General features: G+C 48.1%; 2 protein-coding genes across 2 annotated transcripts; one reads left to right on the forward strand and one right to left on the reverse strand.

The window, feature by feature from the left end:
• Nucleotides 1–428: 428 nt before the first annotated feature.
• Nucleotides 429–7,007, forward strand: TMEM150A (transmembrane protein 150A). The gene is made up of 7 exons (XM_056860578.1): nucleotides 429–552; nucleotides 3,052–3,099; nucleotides 3,215–3,301; nucleotides 3,554–3,621; nucleotides 5,264–5,391; nucleotides 5,824–6,001; nucleotides 6,745–7,007. Exons 1-7 carry the CDS (start codon nucleotides 488–490, stop codon nucleotides 6,984–6,986), a joined length of 816 nt encoding a protein of 271 aa, XP_056716556.1. The 5' UTR covers nucleotides 429–487; the 3' UTR covers nucleotides 6,987–7,007.
• A 3,072-nt stretch (nucleotides 7,008–10,079) lies between these two features.
• RNF181 (ring finger protein 181) lies at nucleotides 10,080–15,765 on the reverse strand. The gene is made up of 5 exons (XM_056860782.1): nucleotides 15,677–15,765; nucleotides 15,374–15,513; nucleotides 11,769–11,878; nucleotides 11,599–11,673; nucleotides 10,080–10,162 (listed from the first exon to the last, which is right to left on the reverse strand). The coding sequence occupies exons 1-5, from the start codon at nucleotides 15,763–15,765 to the stop codon at nucleotides 10,103–10,105; spliced, it is 474 nt and encodes a 157-aa protein (XP_056716760.1). The 3' UTR covers nucleotides 10,080–10,102.
• Nucleotides 15,766–16,234: the final 469 nt, after the last annotated feature.

Raw genomic sequence — 16,234 nt, forward strand, 5'->3', positions numbered from 1 at the left:
TCAGCGTGTACTGCTTTGTGAAACACACGGTGTCATGATCTTACTTGAGCCAGGACTGATTCATGATGGCGTCAAGCATGATTGAATGGAGGACTATACACAATGCTTCTGATTTGGGACAGGGACAGGAATCCATTGTGGCTGACTTATGATGATGCTTCTTTCTCAGACTTTGGCTTGCTTGTGTTTGCAAGGGTCAGCAGAACCTGTTTCTACTGAAGCAAAGTTTGAGATAGGCTAAGGAACTTTGGTACTGCAGTGCCTTTACTTATCCCCACTAAACAGATGTTATATTTTTGGCAAATCTTGATTCGATTCCTTTTCTCTTTCTGCTTATCTTCCAGGAGGTGCTTTCTGATGGTTCCAATTGGAGGCTTTTGCTGGTAGCTGGTACCCACTTGCCCCTTCCCCTTTCCTTCCCCTCCCTTCCCCTCTCATTTGAATTTCCCCCCTCCCCCACACACCTGTTGTGTACCTTCACACACTAATGACAGCGTGGATCGTCCTCCCCATTAGCCTCTCTGCCTTCTCAATTACTGGAATATGGATTGTGTAAGACTTGCTATCTTCTTTGCCTTTATTTTTTTGGTCTTTAGAAAGGGGAAGAATGTGTGGCTGACTTGTGGGTTGTGTCAATTAAGCACCAGGTTTTTCTTCTGTCTGTGGGCTCTGACCTGTTGCTATAAGAACCTATTTTGGAGGTTGTGCTGGAAGACTGACTTCCCCAAGGATACTGTTAAACAAAGCTGTCATCAGCCATTGTTGCTCTGCCTTCTATGGGTGTAATCGCCTTCAAACTGTAAAGCGTTTTTAATAATTTCCTGCTAGACATCTCAAATTGAGGGATTTAACCCTTCCCCCGCAGTTCTTGATTGTTCTCTTGCTTTGTATGGCCTGCTTATCTGAATATAGTCTCAAAACATCTGGGTATGTCCCTGGTAGGGTATACTTTTGTTTTAGTGTTATTTAAAGGGCACAGCTGTCCTGTACTGATTGCTGTGAGGCAGCATGTGAGTGATTTGCAGAATCCACCCACCTTGGTGTGTGCAGCTCTTAAAAATGTTTAATGTTTTATTAATTGCTTCCGGCAGCAGATATAAATGTTGTGCTACCTGCTGCTGTCTAGCACCAAGGTGGGTATGTTTCCCCTTGGAGAACTGACAGCAGCTGTTTGAACATGAAAGGTATATTCTCCCACAATTTCGCAGTGACAGTTACGTTCCTGGTGAAAGGGATTCCTCATTGTGGCTGCTTCTCTATAGTAGGTTGTCTTCATCTCAACAAAGGACCAGAAAACTAGGTGTGTCCTTAACTTACCCTGCAGTACCTTTTTGCAGCCACAGAGAGGAACTCTGTGAGATAGAGAAAGAACCATTAAGTATCATTGAGATACAGCTCACCTCTTCAAGATGACTAACATGTATTGTAGTTTGGCTCATGAGCCTGCTCCATTCTAAGGGAGCAATGCTATGGTTTGGTTTATAAGAATTCTCCCAGACAATGCTAGCATCAGGCACTGAGCCAGCTTGGGTAAAATGCTCTGGCTCTTAGGCCCAAGTCAAGCTTTGGAGCATTGGTATTGTTGCCACTGACAATTGCTTTGCATTGAAGACTACACAGCTGTGGGAAAATCACCTTCCTGGATCACATGCAAAGTGCTGGTGCTGCACAAGCAAAAATACCCCGTGCAAACAAGCAGATTCATTTGGGAGAGAAGATTCAAATGCTCATGTAGTCACAGGAGCCCTGATCTAAATGCAAGGCATTGTTAGTACAAAGCTGCAAACCATCTCTAACCCAGAAGGCTACAAGCCTAAGGGTACAATCCTGATTCTGTCCTGGCATTTGGGGCAAGTAGCTGTCACATAGCAGATTACTTCCCCAAACAGACCATTGGTCTTTGTGATTGTGACCAGCGCCCCTTTCTTCTGGTCTGAGTTAGTCTGGTCTTGATGGCTTTTCATGTTGGCAAGATTGCTGTCCAGAAGGAAGCAGATTTCCTTTCTCTGACACATTTATGTGTAGAGGCCTGTAAGGAGGGGCAGGAATTGGCAGCAAATATGCAAGCAGGAATTCAAAAATGACTTGTCAATCTAGAACTGGAGATAGTTATCAAAGCTGAGCTTGTGGAGGCAGCAGAGGTCAAAGGTGATATTCCCAGAGGCACGTCTGGGCACGTTTTCTGGTAACTTCTCCCAAAAAAAACTGGTTTGAGAAGGCAGCTCCTAAGCACTTTCAACAGCTGAAACTTTTCTCTGACATTTGTCTTGGTGGAATCATACAACTGTAGATGGGCAGCTTTTACTGCAACTTGACTCCTTACACTGGGAGGAAGGTGATGATCTGGAATCCCTAATGTGTGGAATGACTGATGCTTTTCAATTCCAGCTTCTATGAGCAAATGAGCAATTGTGTCTCAAGACAGTTGGCTATGTAACTGAAGCCTGGGGGGGTGGGAAATCAGGGCCATCCATTCCAAGTCAGGACTAGAATGGATTCCAGGGGAAAGGGAAAGGACCCCTCCCTGTCATCTAGTTGGTGCTAGGCTTTCCATCTTCCTTTAAGCTGCTGATGTGCACTGATCTATTATTGGGGGGTGGGGGACAGTTGCATCCTTGAACTGGTCCTAATACCCTTTTCAAAGCATGCAATAGACCCACTGGTGATCCAGGGAGAAGAGGAGACACTTGGTTTTGCCTCTGTTAATTGGGCAGCAAGAAGAGTTCACTGTTGACCTTGGCCCTTATGTCTTCAGGAAGTCTACCATAAACATGAATTCTCCTCTGCAAAAAGCAGTATATGGGCATCCTAGAAAATCTTATTCCCATCCACTTCAAGGGAACTCATTTAAGAGATATTTTGTCTGCTTTTAACTAATAGAGTGTATTTAACTTTGGGAAATTAGCTTTAAAAGAGGGTGAGTGTATTATTCTTTGAACGATTTCACCTCGCCCATCATACTGTTATTTTAATGCATGCTTGCTGCACTCTGGTTTAAATGCTAAACCCTCCATTCTGCACAGTAAGTCTTGCTCTTTCTGCTCCTCACAGGTATGCCATGGCAGTGATGAATCACCACGTATGCCCTGTTGAGAACTGGTGAGTCTTTTCATCATGCAGAAGGATAAAATTCTCTGAGACCCATTGTGTTCAATGTGTTTGCCTCTTCCCAGAGATCTCAACAACACTAATTAATATGTTCTAACTGTTGCAGGTCCTACAATGAGTCCTGTTCTTCTGAAACCGCCAAGCATGGCTACCCAAAAAGCTGCTGCACCTTAGAGGATATCCCTTTGATCAGGTGAGGAGGAAGGAAGCTTGGGATCTTCAAAAACAGGAGGGTAACTGTTTCTGCATCCCTGGGGACAAGCCAGTTCTGGCCTGGAGAACAGCTTGGGTGCAGCAGGGGCAGAAACAGGAGCTTTGCCAGGTGTGGTATCTTACGGAGGTGTTAGAAGGTCATAAACTGGGCAACAATTTTGGGGGTGAATGCATTCATGCTGGTTCTTCTTGGCCTTGCTAACCATTTGTTTTTCCTTTTTTTTCCCTTCAGTAAATGCGGCACATACCCTCCTGAAAGTTGCCTCTTCAGCCTTATTGGAAATGTTGGGGCTTTCATGGGTGAGTGCTTCACCCTTTTTGTTCTTTGTTGTTGTTTTTTTGCCAACCTTTGACCATTTAGCTGGGAAGACAAAAAGCTGGCCAGTGGCACTAGCCCTAAGACGATCCATCCATTGGCCCTTGCCACTTATTGGCCTTGTGTCTCCTCTCCCTTCCTGAACTATTTACTGCCCAAGGGAGGTTCCCGGCTGAGCAAAGTTTTCCAGAGTAGGTGCCAGATCTTCAAGGGGAATACAGGAAGTCTCATTTGCAGAGGAAACTGCAACTGCTCAGCAGTGGATGCTAAACTGTCCCGTGGGACTTGAGGAAAAATCCTGCCTGATTGCCGAAGAGGCAGAGATGACCTAGGAGGGGCATCCTGAAGGTTGACGAAGGGCTTCCTGGAAATATTCGTGTGAGCTTCAGGGCTAATGGGACGTACACGCTGAAGAGCTTTGCAGCCCAGAGTTTTTTGTTTTCAGAAATAAAAATGGTAGTTGCTAGTAATACAAGATGCACATTAAAATAATACATATTCCTTTGGGAAAAATGCTGACTGAGACTCTAAGAAACATGTGTAGGCTATGGTTCAGTTGTTACTCACACATTCAGTAGCTGACAGAGCTTCTGCTCCCTCCCCCACCCCAATCCAGAAAAGGTGCAAGGCAAGTAAATGTACAACTCACTGGAGAGAGCATGCATGTGTTCTGTGGGATTGGGGTGATACTTTCCCAAATGACAGTGTGAATCTCCTTCTTATGGTGCTATCAGGAACTTTTACCTGCATTTCCATTGTTGTATGTTCTTTAGTGCTGTGAGAAGAATGGGGGGAATGTAAGCAAGTCAGAAACAAGTTCTCTAAGAACTGTAAAATTAATTAGTAAACATTTATTAGCCACCCTTCTACCTTGCAGGAACTCAAGGAGGCTTATAATGCAAACAGCAAAAACAACGCAATAAAATACATTAAAAATCCACCAGTTTAAAATCAACAATTTAAAACTGCCGATGGGCAGAAGAACTGAAACTAAACAAATGTCATCATGAATAAAACCATCTTCAGCTGCCTTCTAAAGGTCGGGGGCAGGCACACCTCCCTGGGGAGGTTGTTACATAATCGTGGCGCTGCCACTAAAATGTTTACAATAACTTATTTACTTTTAAAAGTTCTTTACCACTTCTCCAGAACCTGCTGGAGGCAACTCACAACTAAAACAATAAAATACCAACAAGTATATAGAAACAAGGAGCCCTGTGGCGCAGAGCGTTAAGCTGCAGTACTGCAGTTAAAAGCTCTGCTCGCAACCTGAGTTCGATCCCGACGGAAGTCGGTTTCAGGTAGCCAGCTCAAGGTTGACTCAGCCTTCCATCCTTCCGTGGTCGGTGAAATGAGTACCCAGCTTGCTGGGGGTAAAGGGAAGATGACTGGGGAAGGCACTGGCAAACCATACTCTTTCAAGGATGTCTTTGCCATTGTATGGACCAGAGGCTTGCTTTCTGGACCTTTCTGCACTCATGGAATCGCAGCACAGCTTATGAGATGTAAAAAGGCAGCCGCTCTGAAGGGCCAACCTCCTTTGTTTCCTTTCAAACAGACTTGGAGCAGCATCTGTGGTACCCCCTCCCCAAGGATCCAAACTGTCTCTCTTGCTTCCCCCAACAGTGGTGGTCATCTGTTTCCTGCGCTATGGGCAGCTGATAGAACAGAGCCACAGCTCCTGGGTGAACACCACAGCGCTGATCACAGGCTGTACCAACGCTGCAGGCTTGGTCATGGTTGGCAATTTCCAGGTTAGTGAACAGAGGTAGTGGGGGTGATGGTGGTTTCCCAAGCAGCAAAGCAGTCCCTGTTTGGAAATGTTATTGTGAAGTCCTTCCCAAGCCTTCTCTTCTGGAGTGGCCCCTTTCCCCTGTCATTGGGGAAGTCGGATTTTGGTCTATGCTGGAACAGAGGTCAGTACAGGAGAGAAGCTCCTGGAATACTTGGGGGCAGAGTAGGCTTTCTCTTCCAGAGTTATCATTCGTACTGTGCAAGAAGAGGTACCAATTCAGTTGGATGCATCAGATCTCAAAATGGGGTGTGTGTGAAAGGTTTTGTTCCCTAATGATTTGTTTTGGCCTAGAAAAGACACCATCGCTGCCTCCTTTTTGTGGGAAAGGTTGGAGGCAAGAGTAGAGCAAAATACCTTCAGTGCCTGTGTCTGGCCTTTCCCTGTGCCGTAGGTGGACTATGCGAAATCTCTTCACTACATTGGAGCTGGTGTTGCCTTTCCAGCCGGCCTGCTCTTCGTCTGCCTTCAGTGCGTCCTCACCTATCATGTTGCAGTCTCTGCCCTGGACTTCTGGATGGCGCATCTCCGTGTCTTCCTTACTACCGTGGCCTTAATCTCCCTTGTCCTCAGTATCCTTTTCTAGCAGCAGATGCCAGGTCACTTGGAAGGGGAGGGGGAGGGCCTTCATCAACCAGAGGGTTCCTTTCTCCTGGGTGAGCTTGAAGTACCTCCATGGTGGAAAACTTCACCTCATGTTCTTGGAGCTTGGGAGGAAGCAGGCTGTATGGCATCACATGAAGCTGCCTTATACTGAGTCAGACCATTGGTCAAGACCACTGTTATCTCCTCTGACAGGCAGCAGCTTTTTGGTCCTGACCAGAACAGAGGGCAGTAGAGGGAAGAAACTCCTGGAATAGTTGGTGTCTAGTATAGGACTGCTACCCCATCAGTTTAACTAGAGATGCCCTTGGTTACTTGCTGCAACCCCCCCCCCCCCCCCGCCTTTGCTTGTGGTCAGCACAGGAATAGTTGCAGCCAGCTGTGCTGGTCCATTGCTTCAAACAAGGAGTTAGGTGTGCTGATCTGTTTGTGGGCAAAGGATAGACTGGGAGACACACCAACAGCCCCCTAGCCAGACAAGCAGGCTCTGTATGCTGGGATCACTGTTTGCACAGGGAAACCCCACCTTGCAGTCCTAGCAGTTAAGGACCATATTCCCTGCAGTGTCCAGCCAAAGTTTAGCAGGACCTTATTTCTCCAGCCTTACCTTGGCATGCCACCTGCTTCCAGTATGGAACAGAATCCTTCTTCCCCCTTCTCCTTTTGTAACTCCAAAGCTGTCCTGCCTTTCCTTTAACCTCAGTTCTGTCAGGTGGCATCTTCTTCATCCACGAGAGCTTCCACCTGCAGCATCTGGCTGCCATCTGCGAATGGCTTTTTGTCATCGACATCCTGGTCTTCTACGGCACTTTCACCTACGAGTTTGGCGCCGTCTCCAATGACACCTTGGTGGCTGCACTGCAGCATTCGAACAGCAGGGGGTGCAAGTCCCCAGGGAGCAGCAGCACTTCCACACACCTCAACTGTAACCCTGAGAGCATTGCCATGATATGAAGGAGGGGCAGGGGAAGGCTTACTTGGCCATCCCATCCTGCAGCTGCAGTGAGCTGCCTATCTTTCCTTTTCTTTTTTTCCCCCAATGGGGGAAGAGGGGCATCTTCTCCCTCCTGGTGGTTTTTTATACCAAAAGCTTTTTTTAATTAAAAAAAAAAGAGTGTTATTGCTGCCAACAGTTCCCTCACCCCCCCTCCCTCTCCTCACTCAGCGTGCCACTGTCCAGCTGGGAGCAGGAGCCTGTTTGTGTCTAGGTGCTGGAAGGGGAGATGTGCTGCAAAGCAGCAGGGCTCTCAAGGTCCCCAGCTAGAGCTTTGATGATGGCAACCTTCCCTTGCCCGTCTTCGCTGGGGTATTTTAGGGAACAACCATAGGCAGGTCTGCTGAGAAGTCCCACTTTACTCATTGGGACTTACTCCCAGGGAGGGATTGCAGCATTAGCCTCTTACTGCCCTCGGAGCTAGTGATCCAGTGCCAAAGGGAACCTCTGCTGTTTCCAGCCTCATTATAAACAGTGCCTGATTCCAGTTTCCCGGAGAGCAGGGGGCGGAGTTTGGCCACCTAGGCTTGGGGAATACTATTTGGGTGCCTGTAATGATGGCTGGTCAAGAGAATATGATTGCGTCTCACTGCCACTCTCCACCTACCTACCTACCTTTCAGTGTAAGTACATGGACATAACCAAGCTGCTACAGGAATGCAGGAGGTGCAGATAGTTCTAGCGACAAAAGCCACTCGCTCTCTTTGGATGGGCTCCTCCTCCCCTGGCGTATAGGAAATAATTATGTCTCTTACCAACACAAACCACGATGCCTCACACTGCAGCTGGAGTAAGGACGAGGGACAAAACGGGGCCTGCCCACAAGCGGAAGGACGGACCTTCCCTCTTGCAAGACTGTGTCACATACTGCATTTCCTGGCCTCTCCCATTGCGGGTTGCCAGCTGGGATGGGCAACAGGGACGCTTCTGGTCCTCAGCCCCACGTGTCTGCGCCTGTTTGTTTGGGTGGAATGTTTGGATATTTTTTAGAACTTTTTTTATATATCTATATAAAATGTGTATAAAGAGAATTGTATCAGAGCAGCTCTGTCCTGTCTGTGGGAGGAAGAAATAACAGAAGGGGCACTCACCTGCAGCATGCACATGTTCCATCTACTAATTGTACCCATGTGCCCGGCACTCAAGGGGAGGAGGGTCTAGAGCTGGAGTGAGAGTGGCCAGTAGCAAAATGGGCTTCAGCTGGCCAGAAGTGCCACTAGTGGTGAGAATTCCTTATGGTGTTTGCCTTTAGGCTGGGATGATTGTTTTAAAACCCTCTTTGGTGCAAGCCAAAAATTGGAACGGAAAAGGCAGCAGGAGTGTCCATGTAGTTATTCTAGTGTCAAAGGCTTGAGTCCTTGGCATCCCCTTCAAGCACTAGTGCAAGTGAGAATGTCACAAACTCATAGTTGTCGGCACAGCCCTGCTTTTTCTAGATGCTGGAGCCGAGAAGTGGAAGTCCTGGCTCCAGGGCTCCTTATTGCTTCTTGCCCACTAGTTCCTTGGCCTGCCTACAAACTGTTGTCAGTGCAGGCTGTGAAATTTTAGGTCCTGAAGCCAGGCAGCCAGGGTTGGGAGGGGAAAGGGGGAGCCATACCATGCCTCCAACTGTTTTATGTGCTCTATGAAAGGGGAGGAAAGTTATTCTACTGAAATATAGCTCTGCCAGGCTCACAGCCAAGCTTTGCCATAGGAGAACTCTGCGAGCAGACATTCCCAGAACACTGGAGCATATCTACACCGTGCTTCTAGGCCACACCTGCAGCACACAAAAGCCAGTTGCAAAAAACCATCCCTCAACCGCTGTGATGAACAAAGGGTAGCAAGCGTGAGGACAAGGGGGGAGAAATGGGGCAGCAGCCAGTAGGACCCTACACAAACATCTACCATGGCTGTGCTAGTCCCTAGCCAATTGGAGTGTAGCAACACACAAATTAACTTTGGCTATTATAGCAGCCAGTCAAACTGCCCCAATCAGGTATGCGAGCCTTTTACTGGGTTCTGTTGTGCTGCTGTTATTGCATATAGCAAAAAAAGAAGGCAGGCCAAGCAGAGCTGTTTGCAAGACCCAACAGCTCACACATGAAGCTGCCTTATACTGAATCAGACCCTCGTTCCATCTAAGTCAGTATTGTCTACTCAGACTGGCAGAGGCTCGCCAGGGTCTCAGGCAGAGGTCTTTCACATCACCTACTTGCCTAGTCCCTTTAACTGGAGATGCTGGGGATTGAACCTGGGACCTTCTGCATGCCAAGCAGATGCTCTACCACTGAACCATGGCCCAATCCCACATGAGCCAGGGGGCACCTGCTCCAGAAGTTGCCTTTTTTTCTGGGGTTACTGGCTGTGTACATTCCCAATGCACAGCTCTTTTGCAAGAGTCTTGTCGTACATGTATATTACAAAATAGTGTTATACATGTCTGATCTAGGGCCAAATTCACCCCGTAGCATCTGCACTGATCAGAAGAAGCAACATTCACAAACATGGGATCCCCCACTTTTTTTTTTTTTTTTACAAACTCCTTTCAAAAGTATCTGAAGGATGCTTCACCCAAGATGAAGCTTCCAAAACAAAATGGGACTGGTTTGCTGAATAATATGAATTCATAAGATTCACCCCATTTGCAAGAGATGTTCTGATAAGTCAACCTTAGAGCAGCCTTGTGTCATTCAGGGTCAAAGAACAGCATACGCTTATCCATTTCTTTAGCTCACAGAGTAGTCTGAGCTGCAGTCTGTCCAGTCCGCATGCAGCTACCCAGGACTGGTTTCCATCCTTTCTGGGGGAGAGTAAAAAACCAAACTTTTTTTTTTTAGACACCCCCCAACAGATTCCATCACAAGGAAGGATACAGAAAAGGCACACCATGCAGAGAATTTAATAAGCATGGAGGAATTTATTCCTGGATTCTGGAAGAAGGCAATGTTTCTGTGTGAAAAGCCCTTGGCTGGACTGGAGAGAGGCAGAATTCTGTGCCAAGAGCACCCTGGCCCCTGCCAGCCATGGAAGAGGTTGCGGGTAATCCTCCAGTGCTGGGGAGGGGAGTACAAAGGGCTCAAGGGGAATAGCTGTGTCATGTGTACATCGCCCCATGAAGGTACTCCAGTCGGTGTGCCTGCTGTTCCCTCCGCATCTGTTGTACAAAAACAAAAGCTTCAGGTGGGTAACTGTTCTTTAGTAGTACAGCAAAATTTGAGTCCAGCTGCACCTTGAAAACCAGAATTTCCCAAGGTACAAGCTTTTGAGAGTCAAAGCTCACAGAACAGAATTCTATTTGTGTCTGACACAGCAAAGATGTGACTGATAAAATTTTGCTGGTCTTCAAGGTGTTACTGTACTCAAATGTTCTACAAAAAAAAAGAAGGATTTTATCACCACCACCCCATCTCAGCACTCTAGATACGTCTGGCATGTAGCACAATCCCTGGGCTTGACAGAATGAGGTAACTTAAATTTATTCCACAGAAAAAGGCCACATTTTCACACAGAGGCATTTAGCTGAAAGATACAGGTGGTGTCAAGAGTGGCAGTTTCAGCTTGACCAGCTGCCCCTGAAGTTTCTCCACATTGACACACACAATAGGAATTGGTAGGTGAGCTCAGACAAAGCTGCACATTTCAGCTTCCTCTACATGTACCTTCAGCTCTGCAAAGGTTTTTACAGCTCTTCCCAGGGTCTTCTTTCTAGAGTGTTATGACATCATCCAAGCCAAATTTAATAATAACTCCTAAGCATGCACACTGCTTTTGAATGCCTGGCATAATTTTTAGAACAGGCTGCAAGGCAGGTCAGTGGTTGTAGGAATAATGTTGCCTAAGACCATCTTGCTGGGTTTACAAGAGGTGACATCAGAACTGTTGGCTTGCCCAATTAACAGCTCAGATGCTTAACCAACACTGCTCTCTCTCTCACCAATGTATAATGTGCGGGATACAATAAAGGCTTGGTTGGAGAGGTGGACAGACTGGCCCCAAACATGTAGCTGCATCTTGTTGCTTCTGTCACCATCCCTCCTTCAAAAGGTTGATGTAGGTCTTTGTGATGAAAGACCTTAAAAGCACCATGGATTGCAGTGAAGCTATTTTAATTAATTAATTAATTGTTCTTATTTCCCGCTCTCCCCAGCAATACTAGGCTCAGAGTGGCTTACAACAAAATCGGAACAAGTTAGATTCCATAAATATATTAAAACCATTTGTATAAAAATAAAACAGCCCCATAAGTATCTGTAATCAATAGAATCAAGAAAATCTGCATATAATGCATAAAATGGTGCTCCTCGGTGTAGTAATCGGTGTGCCGGGCCAAGGAAGAATAAGTCAGTGGGCAAGGTTCCCCATGTCTAATAATCAAACTAAATAAAGGTGTTAAAGAAGGGGGGCAGCAGGGAGGCTAGCCCTGATTGACAAAACTGTTGTTATATTTAGACACCATCCTGAAAAATAAACTGAGCCTGTAAGGTATGCCAATATTATTAACTGTGGAGGCCTAGCAACAGTGGCTTGTCTAATCTTGCCTGCCTCTCTGGTTCAGAGCTAAGTCTTCCAGATTTACAGCCCATCACTCACCTTGTCCTGTTTGAACTCCTCATATGTTTCATCATCAGTAGGCAGCTCATAACGACAGAGGGGACAGGAGTTGGTCTGGACAAGAAAGGAAGACTGAGCATCAGTGTCCCAGGAAATGCCACCCCCCCCCATCAGTGTTAGTTAAGAGCATCTCCCGTGCTGGTTCCCACCTTTCCAAGCCACGGAAGAATACAGTCTGTGTGGAAGAAGTGCTCACAGGGCATCTTTCTGACTACCTCATCCTCCTCAAATTCTAGCAGGCACACAGGACACTTCAGCCCTGGAAAAGTGCAGAAGAGAGACATGTGGAAAGAGGGAAACAATGATCTCAGCGGGTGGTATGCTTCCACTACAACAACAAATGGCTATGACTTTTCAAACTGTGCTCCAAAATCCCCTAAAACGGGGTTCCAAGATGACTCAAACCCCTTATGTAGACCTTATGCAAACCATACTTCAATACATTATCATTCAGTACACTCAGTGTTTTCCCCTGGAATCCAAAGCCTTTTTTTTAGAACCGCCAGATATCTTAAAGTATATTTGCAAACCCAGGAGCAACATCACCTTTAAAATGTATAGTTTTTAAAGCTGCAATAATATATTCTCTGAATTTCAAAGCAATTATTTTATTTTTATTTACTTCATTTGTACCCCACCTTTTTTCCCCCATGGGGACCTAAAGCAGCTTACACTATTCTCCTCTCCTCCATTTTATCTTCACAACAACCCTGTGAAGTCGGCTAGGCCGTGTGTTTCTGGTCCAAGGTCACCAAGTGAACTTCCATGGCAGAGTGTGGATTCAGGCCTGGGTTTCCCAGATCCTAGACACTCAAACTACTACACCCCACTGAGAAATCACTGAGGAAAAAGCAGCCACTGTCCAACAGCTGAGGGAAAATAAGTGAGCCGCTTGGGTTTTTTCATGAGAAAAAAGTGCCCATTCTACAAGAAGATTCATATGCACAGAGGCAGGGACAGACCACTTTTGGTCAGGCCAGAAGAAGAACATTGGTGGGAGCAGAAACACAACAAATTACCTCTTGTAAATGATGCTGGACCTCAGCAAGGCCTCTAGTGTTGTATCTCCCGCTCCTGCATAAAGTGTGGTCAAAAACCTATCCCTCGATATTATGATAGTAGTGTAAAGTGCCGTCAAGTCACAGCTGACTTATGGCGACCCCGTAGGGTTTTCAAGGCAAGAGACGTTCAGAGGTATGGTTTGACATTGCCTGCCTCCACATCTCGACCCTGATATTCCTTGGAGGTCTCCCATCCAAATACTAGCCAGGGCCGACCCTGCTTAGCTTCCGAGTTTTGACGAAATTGGGCTAGCCTGGGCTATCCAGGCCAGGGTGGATATTATATATCTTTCCAAATCAAGCACGGGGCTGAAGTTAAGAATGTTACACTATGATCTCAAAGACCCAGGTTCAAATCCCCTTTCATAAAGTGCACCAAGTGGGGCCAGTCACTGTTAGGCTAACCTACCTCACAGGGTTGTTATGAGGATGAAATGGAGGATGGGAAACAATGCATGCAGCTTTGAATTCCTTGGGGGAAGGGCGGCATAAACAATGCAGTAAATATGCGTGGTCTCATTTTTTTTCTCAAGGTAGGCCTGCTCCCCTGATTAGGTTCTTCTTCCAAGGCTCTGTTTTGCCTACAACCCCCTTCACCCTCCCCCTTTGGGAAGGGGGCCGTGGCTCAGTGGCAGAGCATCTGCTTGGCATGCAGAAGGTCCCAGGTTCAATCCGCGGCATCCCCGGTTAAAGGGACCAGGCAAGTAGGTGATGTGAAAGACCTCTGCCTGAGAGCCTTGGAGAGCTGCTGCTGGTCTGAGTAGACAATACTGACTTGGATGGACCAATGGTCTGATTCAGTATAATGCAGCTTCATGTGTTCACCATCCTAGGCCAGAGGAAGTGGCTCGCAGACGGGGCCTTTCCTGTTGTGCCACCAAGATGTAGCCGTTTTAGGAGCCAGGAAAAGCCCAGGCTTCCTCTGATGTATTGGCATTGTGACAGTACCCCAGAGATCTCCCGGTAATAATCAGCTTCCAGACTGCCAGGGAAGGAATTTCTGCCTAGCTACAAGCCTGCTCTGTGCACTGGGTCACTGGGCTAAGAGGCATGGAGTGTCAGAGTGAACGATAAACAAGGATAGGAGAAACTGGATGAAACTGCAACTGTCTGGAGTTGCCTTTCTGCCTGTAATACAATCAGATAGGCATAACTTGTTGATGTATCGTCATAACTTGAATTGGGATCAATCTCTCTTCCCCAGTATAATCGGGACTCAGAGATTTCTGCCCATTAGGACCTCTGAGTCAGCAGCTGCAAATAAACTGTTTTCTTGATAACGATCTCGGGTCTCCCTCTCCCCCCGCGAACCCGTTTTACTGCAACAAGGGTTACGGATACCGTGGACTGGCCCCCAAAACAAACACTAATCCGTGGGGTATAGATTAAATCAAGCCTGAACTGACCCTAGAAGCTAAAATGACTAAGCTGAGGCTGTCGTACTTTGATCACATTATGAGAAGGCAAGAGTCACTGGAAAAGACCGTCATGCTGGGAAAAGTTGAGGGCAGCAGGGAAAGAGGAAAACCCAACCAGAGATGGATGGACTCAATAAAGGAAGCCACGGCCTTCAATTTGCAAGATCTGAGCAAGGCTGTCAAAGATAGGGCATTTTGGAGGACTTTCGTTCATAGGGTCGCCATGAGCAGGAAGCGACTTGACGGCACTTAACACACACAGGTGCACGTCGTATTCCCCATTACTATGTATGGGTGTGAAAGCTGGGCAATGAAGAAAGCTGACAGGAAGAAAGTAGACTCCTTTGAAATGTGGTGTTGGAGGAGAGTGTTATGGATAAAAAAATAAAGTAAATCAGTGGGTTATAGAGCAAATCAAGCCTGAACTGACCCTAGAAGTGAAAATGACCAAGCTGAGGCTGTCGTACTTTGGTCACATTATGAGAAGGCAAGAGTCGCTGGAAAAGACCGTCATGCTGGGAAAAGTTAAGGGCAGCAGGGAAAGAGGAAGACCCAACCAGAGATGGATTGACTTAATAAAGGAAGCCACAGCCTTCAATTTGCAAGATCTGAGCAAGGCTGTCAAAGATAGGACATTTTGGAGGACTTTCATTCATAGGGTCGCCATGAGTCGGAAGCGACTTGACGGCACTTAACACACACAGGTGCACGTCGTATTCCCCATTACTATGTATGGGTGTGAAAGCTGGGCAATGAAGAAAGCTGACAGGAAGAAAGTAGACTCCTTTGAAATGTGGTGTTGGAGGAGAGTGTTATGGATAAAAAAATAAAGTAAATCAGTGGGTTATAGAGCAAATCAAGCCTGAACTGACCCTAGAAGTGAAAATGACCAAGCTGAGGCTGTCGTACTTTGGTCACATTATGAGAAGGCAAGAGTCGCTGGAAAAGACCGTCATGCTGGGAAAAGTTGAGGGCAGCAGGGAAAGAGGAAGAGCCAACCAGAGATGGATGGACTCAATCAAGGAAGCCACAGCCTTCAGTTTGCAAGAACCCCCCGAACCCCTGTTTTTGTTGCAACGGCATAGACGAGCTACGAAGCCGGAAGCGTTCCGTAGAAAACGCACCCTCTTCCCCGCCCCCGCCTTGTTTCGCGTCGGGCGGGTTTGATTTGCTCCCGGGGAGGCCGGAGGAGGGACTCTGCGAAGTTTCGCGGAGGCCGGAGCTCGCCCAGGGGCCGCCCGGGAAGCGCCGTGGGGGCTCCGGCGAAGCGCTTACCTGCCCCTGCCTGCAGCGGCGTCACTTGCACGGTCGGGAGGCCCTCGACGACCCGCTTGGCAGCCGGGGGAGGAAGCCGGTGCGCCCAGTCGCCGCCCTGCAGGGAGCCCAGGTCGAGCTCCAGGCCGTGGAACAGAGACCTGCGCGAGAGCCAGAGTCAAGGGCTCGGCGCAGAGGAGGGAGCGCAGAGGGTGACCAGCCCCGGGGAAGGAAGGAAGGAAGGAAGGAAGGCGTGACCCCCTCCCCCGCCGGACCCCCACCCCCGCCGGACCCCCCGGGCCGGGAGCCTCGCAGGGCGCCCACCTAGCCAGCTCCAGCAGCGCCCGGCGATGCAGCGTCTCCGGCGGCCCGGAGCCTGGCTCGCAGTCGTGCTCCTCGAAGTAGGAGGCCATGGCGGGGGCAGCAGAGCCGGGGGACCGAACCCGCCACCAGGCGCCGCTCAGCCCGTTGCCATCCGGTCCCGAACGCGGCTGAGTCGACCGCCCAGGCGCGGCGGTTGGCTGGGGCGCGTTCTAGGGCTGCGCGCCGGAGCCAATCAGGACGAGCCGCGAGGTTCTCCCACGTCCACCTTCGCCTCCCCCCCCCCGGCTCTTGACTCAGCGCGCCGCATTGGAACGGATGGGTTGTTTTCGGTCCCTCTTCACCACCGGCGGGAGGTTTTTGGGGCGGAGCCTGAGGAGGGCGGGGTTTGGGAGGGGAGGGGTTTCAATGCTATAGACTCCAGTTTTTTCTCCAGGGGAACTGATCTCTATCGCCTGGAGATCAGCTGAAATAGCAGATCTCCAGCTAGTACCTGGAGGTTGAGAAAACAAAACCAGCACACGATTTCAATGCAATACTACTATATAATAAAGTGCAAGA

The sequence above is a fragment of the Euleptes europaea genome, chromosome 14, assembly GCF_029931775.1.
Source record: "Euleptes europaea isolate rEulEur1 chromosome 14, rEulEur1.hap1, whole genome shotgun sequence".
Lineage (NCBI taxonomy): Eukaryota > Metazoa > Chordata > Lepidosauria > Squamata > Sphaerodactylidae > Euleptes > Euleptes europaea.

What these genes read in the sequence shown, in the direction of transcription:
- RNF181 (XM_056860782.1), bottom strand. Translation starts at nt 15,765, where the DNA reads ATGGCCTCCTACTTCGAGGAGCACGACTGCGAGCCAGGCTCCGGGCCG. An exon ending in GCGCTGCTGGAGCTGGCTAG is followed by an intron (nt 15,514 to 15,676) that starts GTGGGCGCCCTG and finishes GCTCTCGCGCAG; the next exon opens with GTCTCTGTTCCACGGCCTGG. An exon ending in AGGAGTTCAAACAGGACAAG is followed by an intron (nt 10,163 to 11,598) that starts GTGAGTGATGGG and finishes TTTGTACAACAG; the next exon opens with ATGCGGAGGGAACAGCAGGC.
- TMEM150A (XM_056860578.1), top strand. Translation starts at nt 488, where the DNA reads ATGACAGCGTGGATCGTCCTCCCCATTAGCCTCTCTGCCTTCTCAATT. An exon ending in GTATGCCCTGTTGAGAACTG is followed by an intron (nt 3,100 to 3,214) that starts GTGAGTCTTTTC and finishes TAACTGTTGCAG; the next exon opens with GTCCTACAATGAGTCCTGTT. An exon ending in AAATGTTGGGGCTTTCATGG is followed by an intron (nt 3,622 to 5,263) that starts GTGAGTGCTTCA and finishes TTCCCCCAACAG; the next exon opens with TGGTGGTCATCTGTTTCCTG.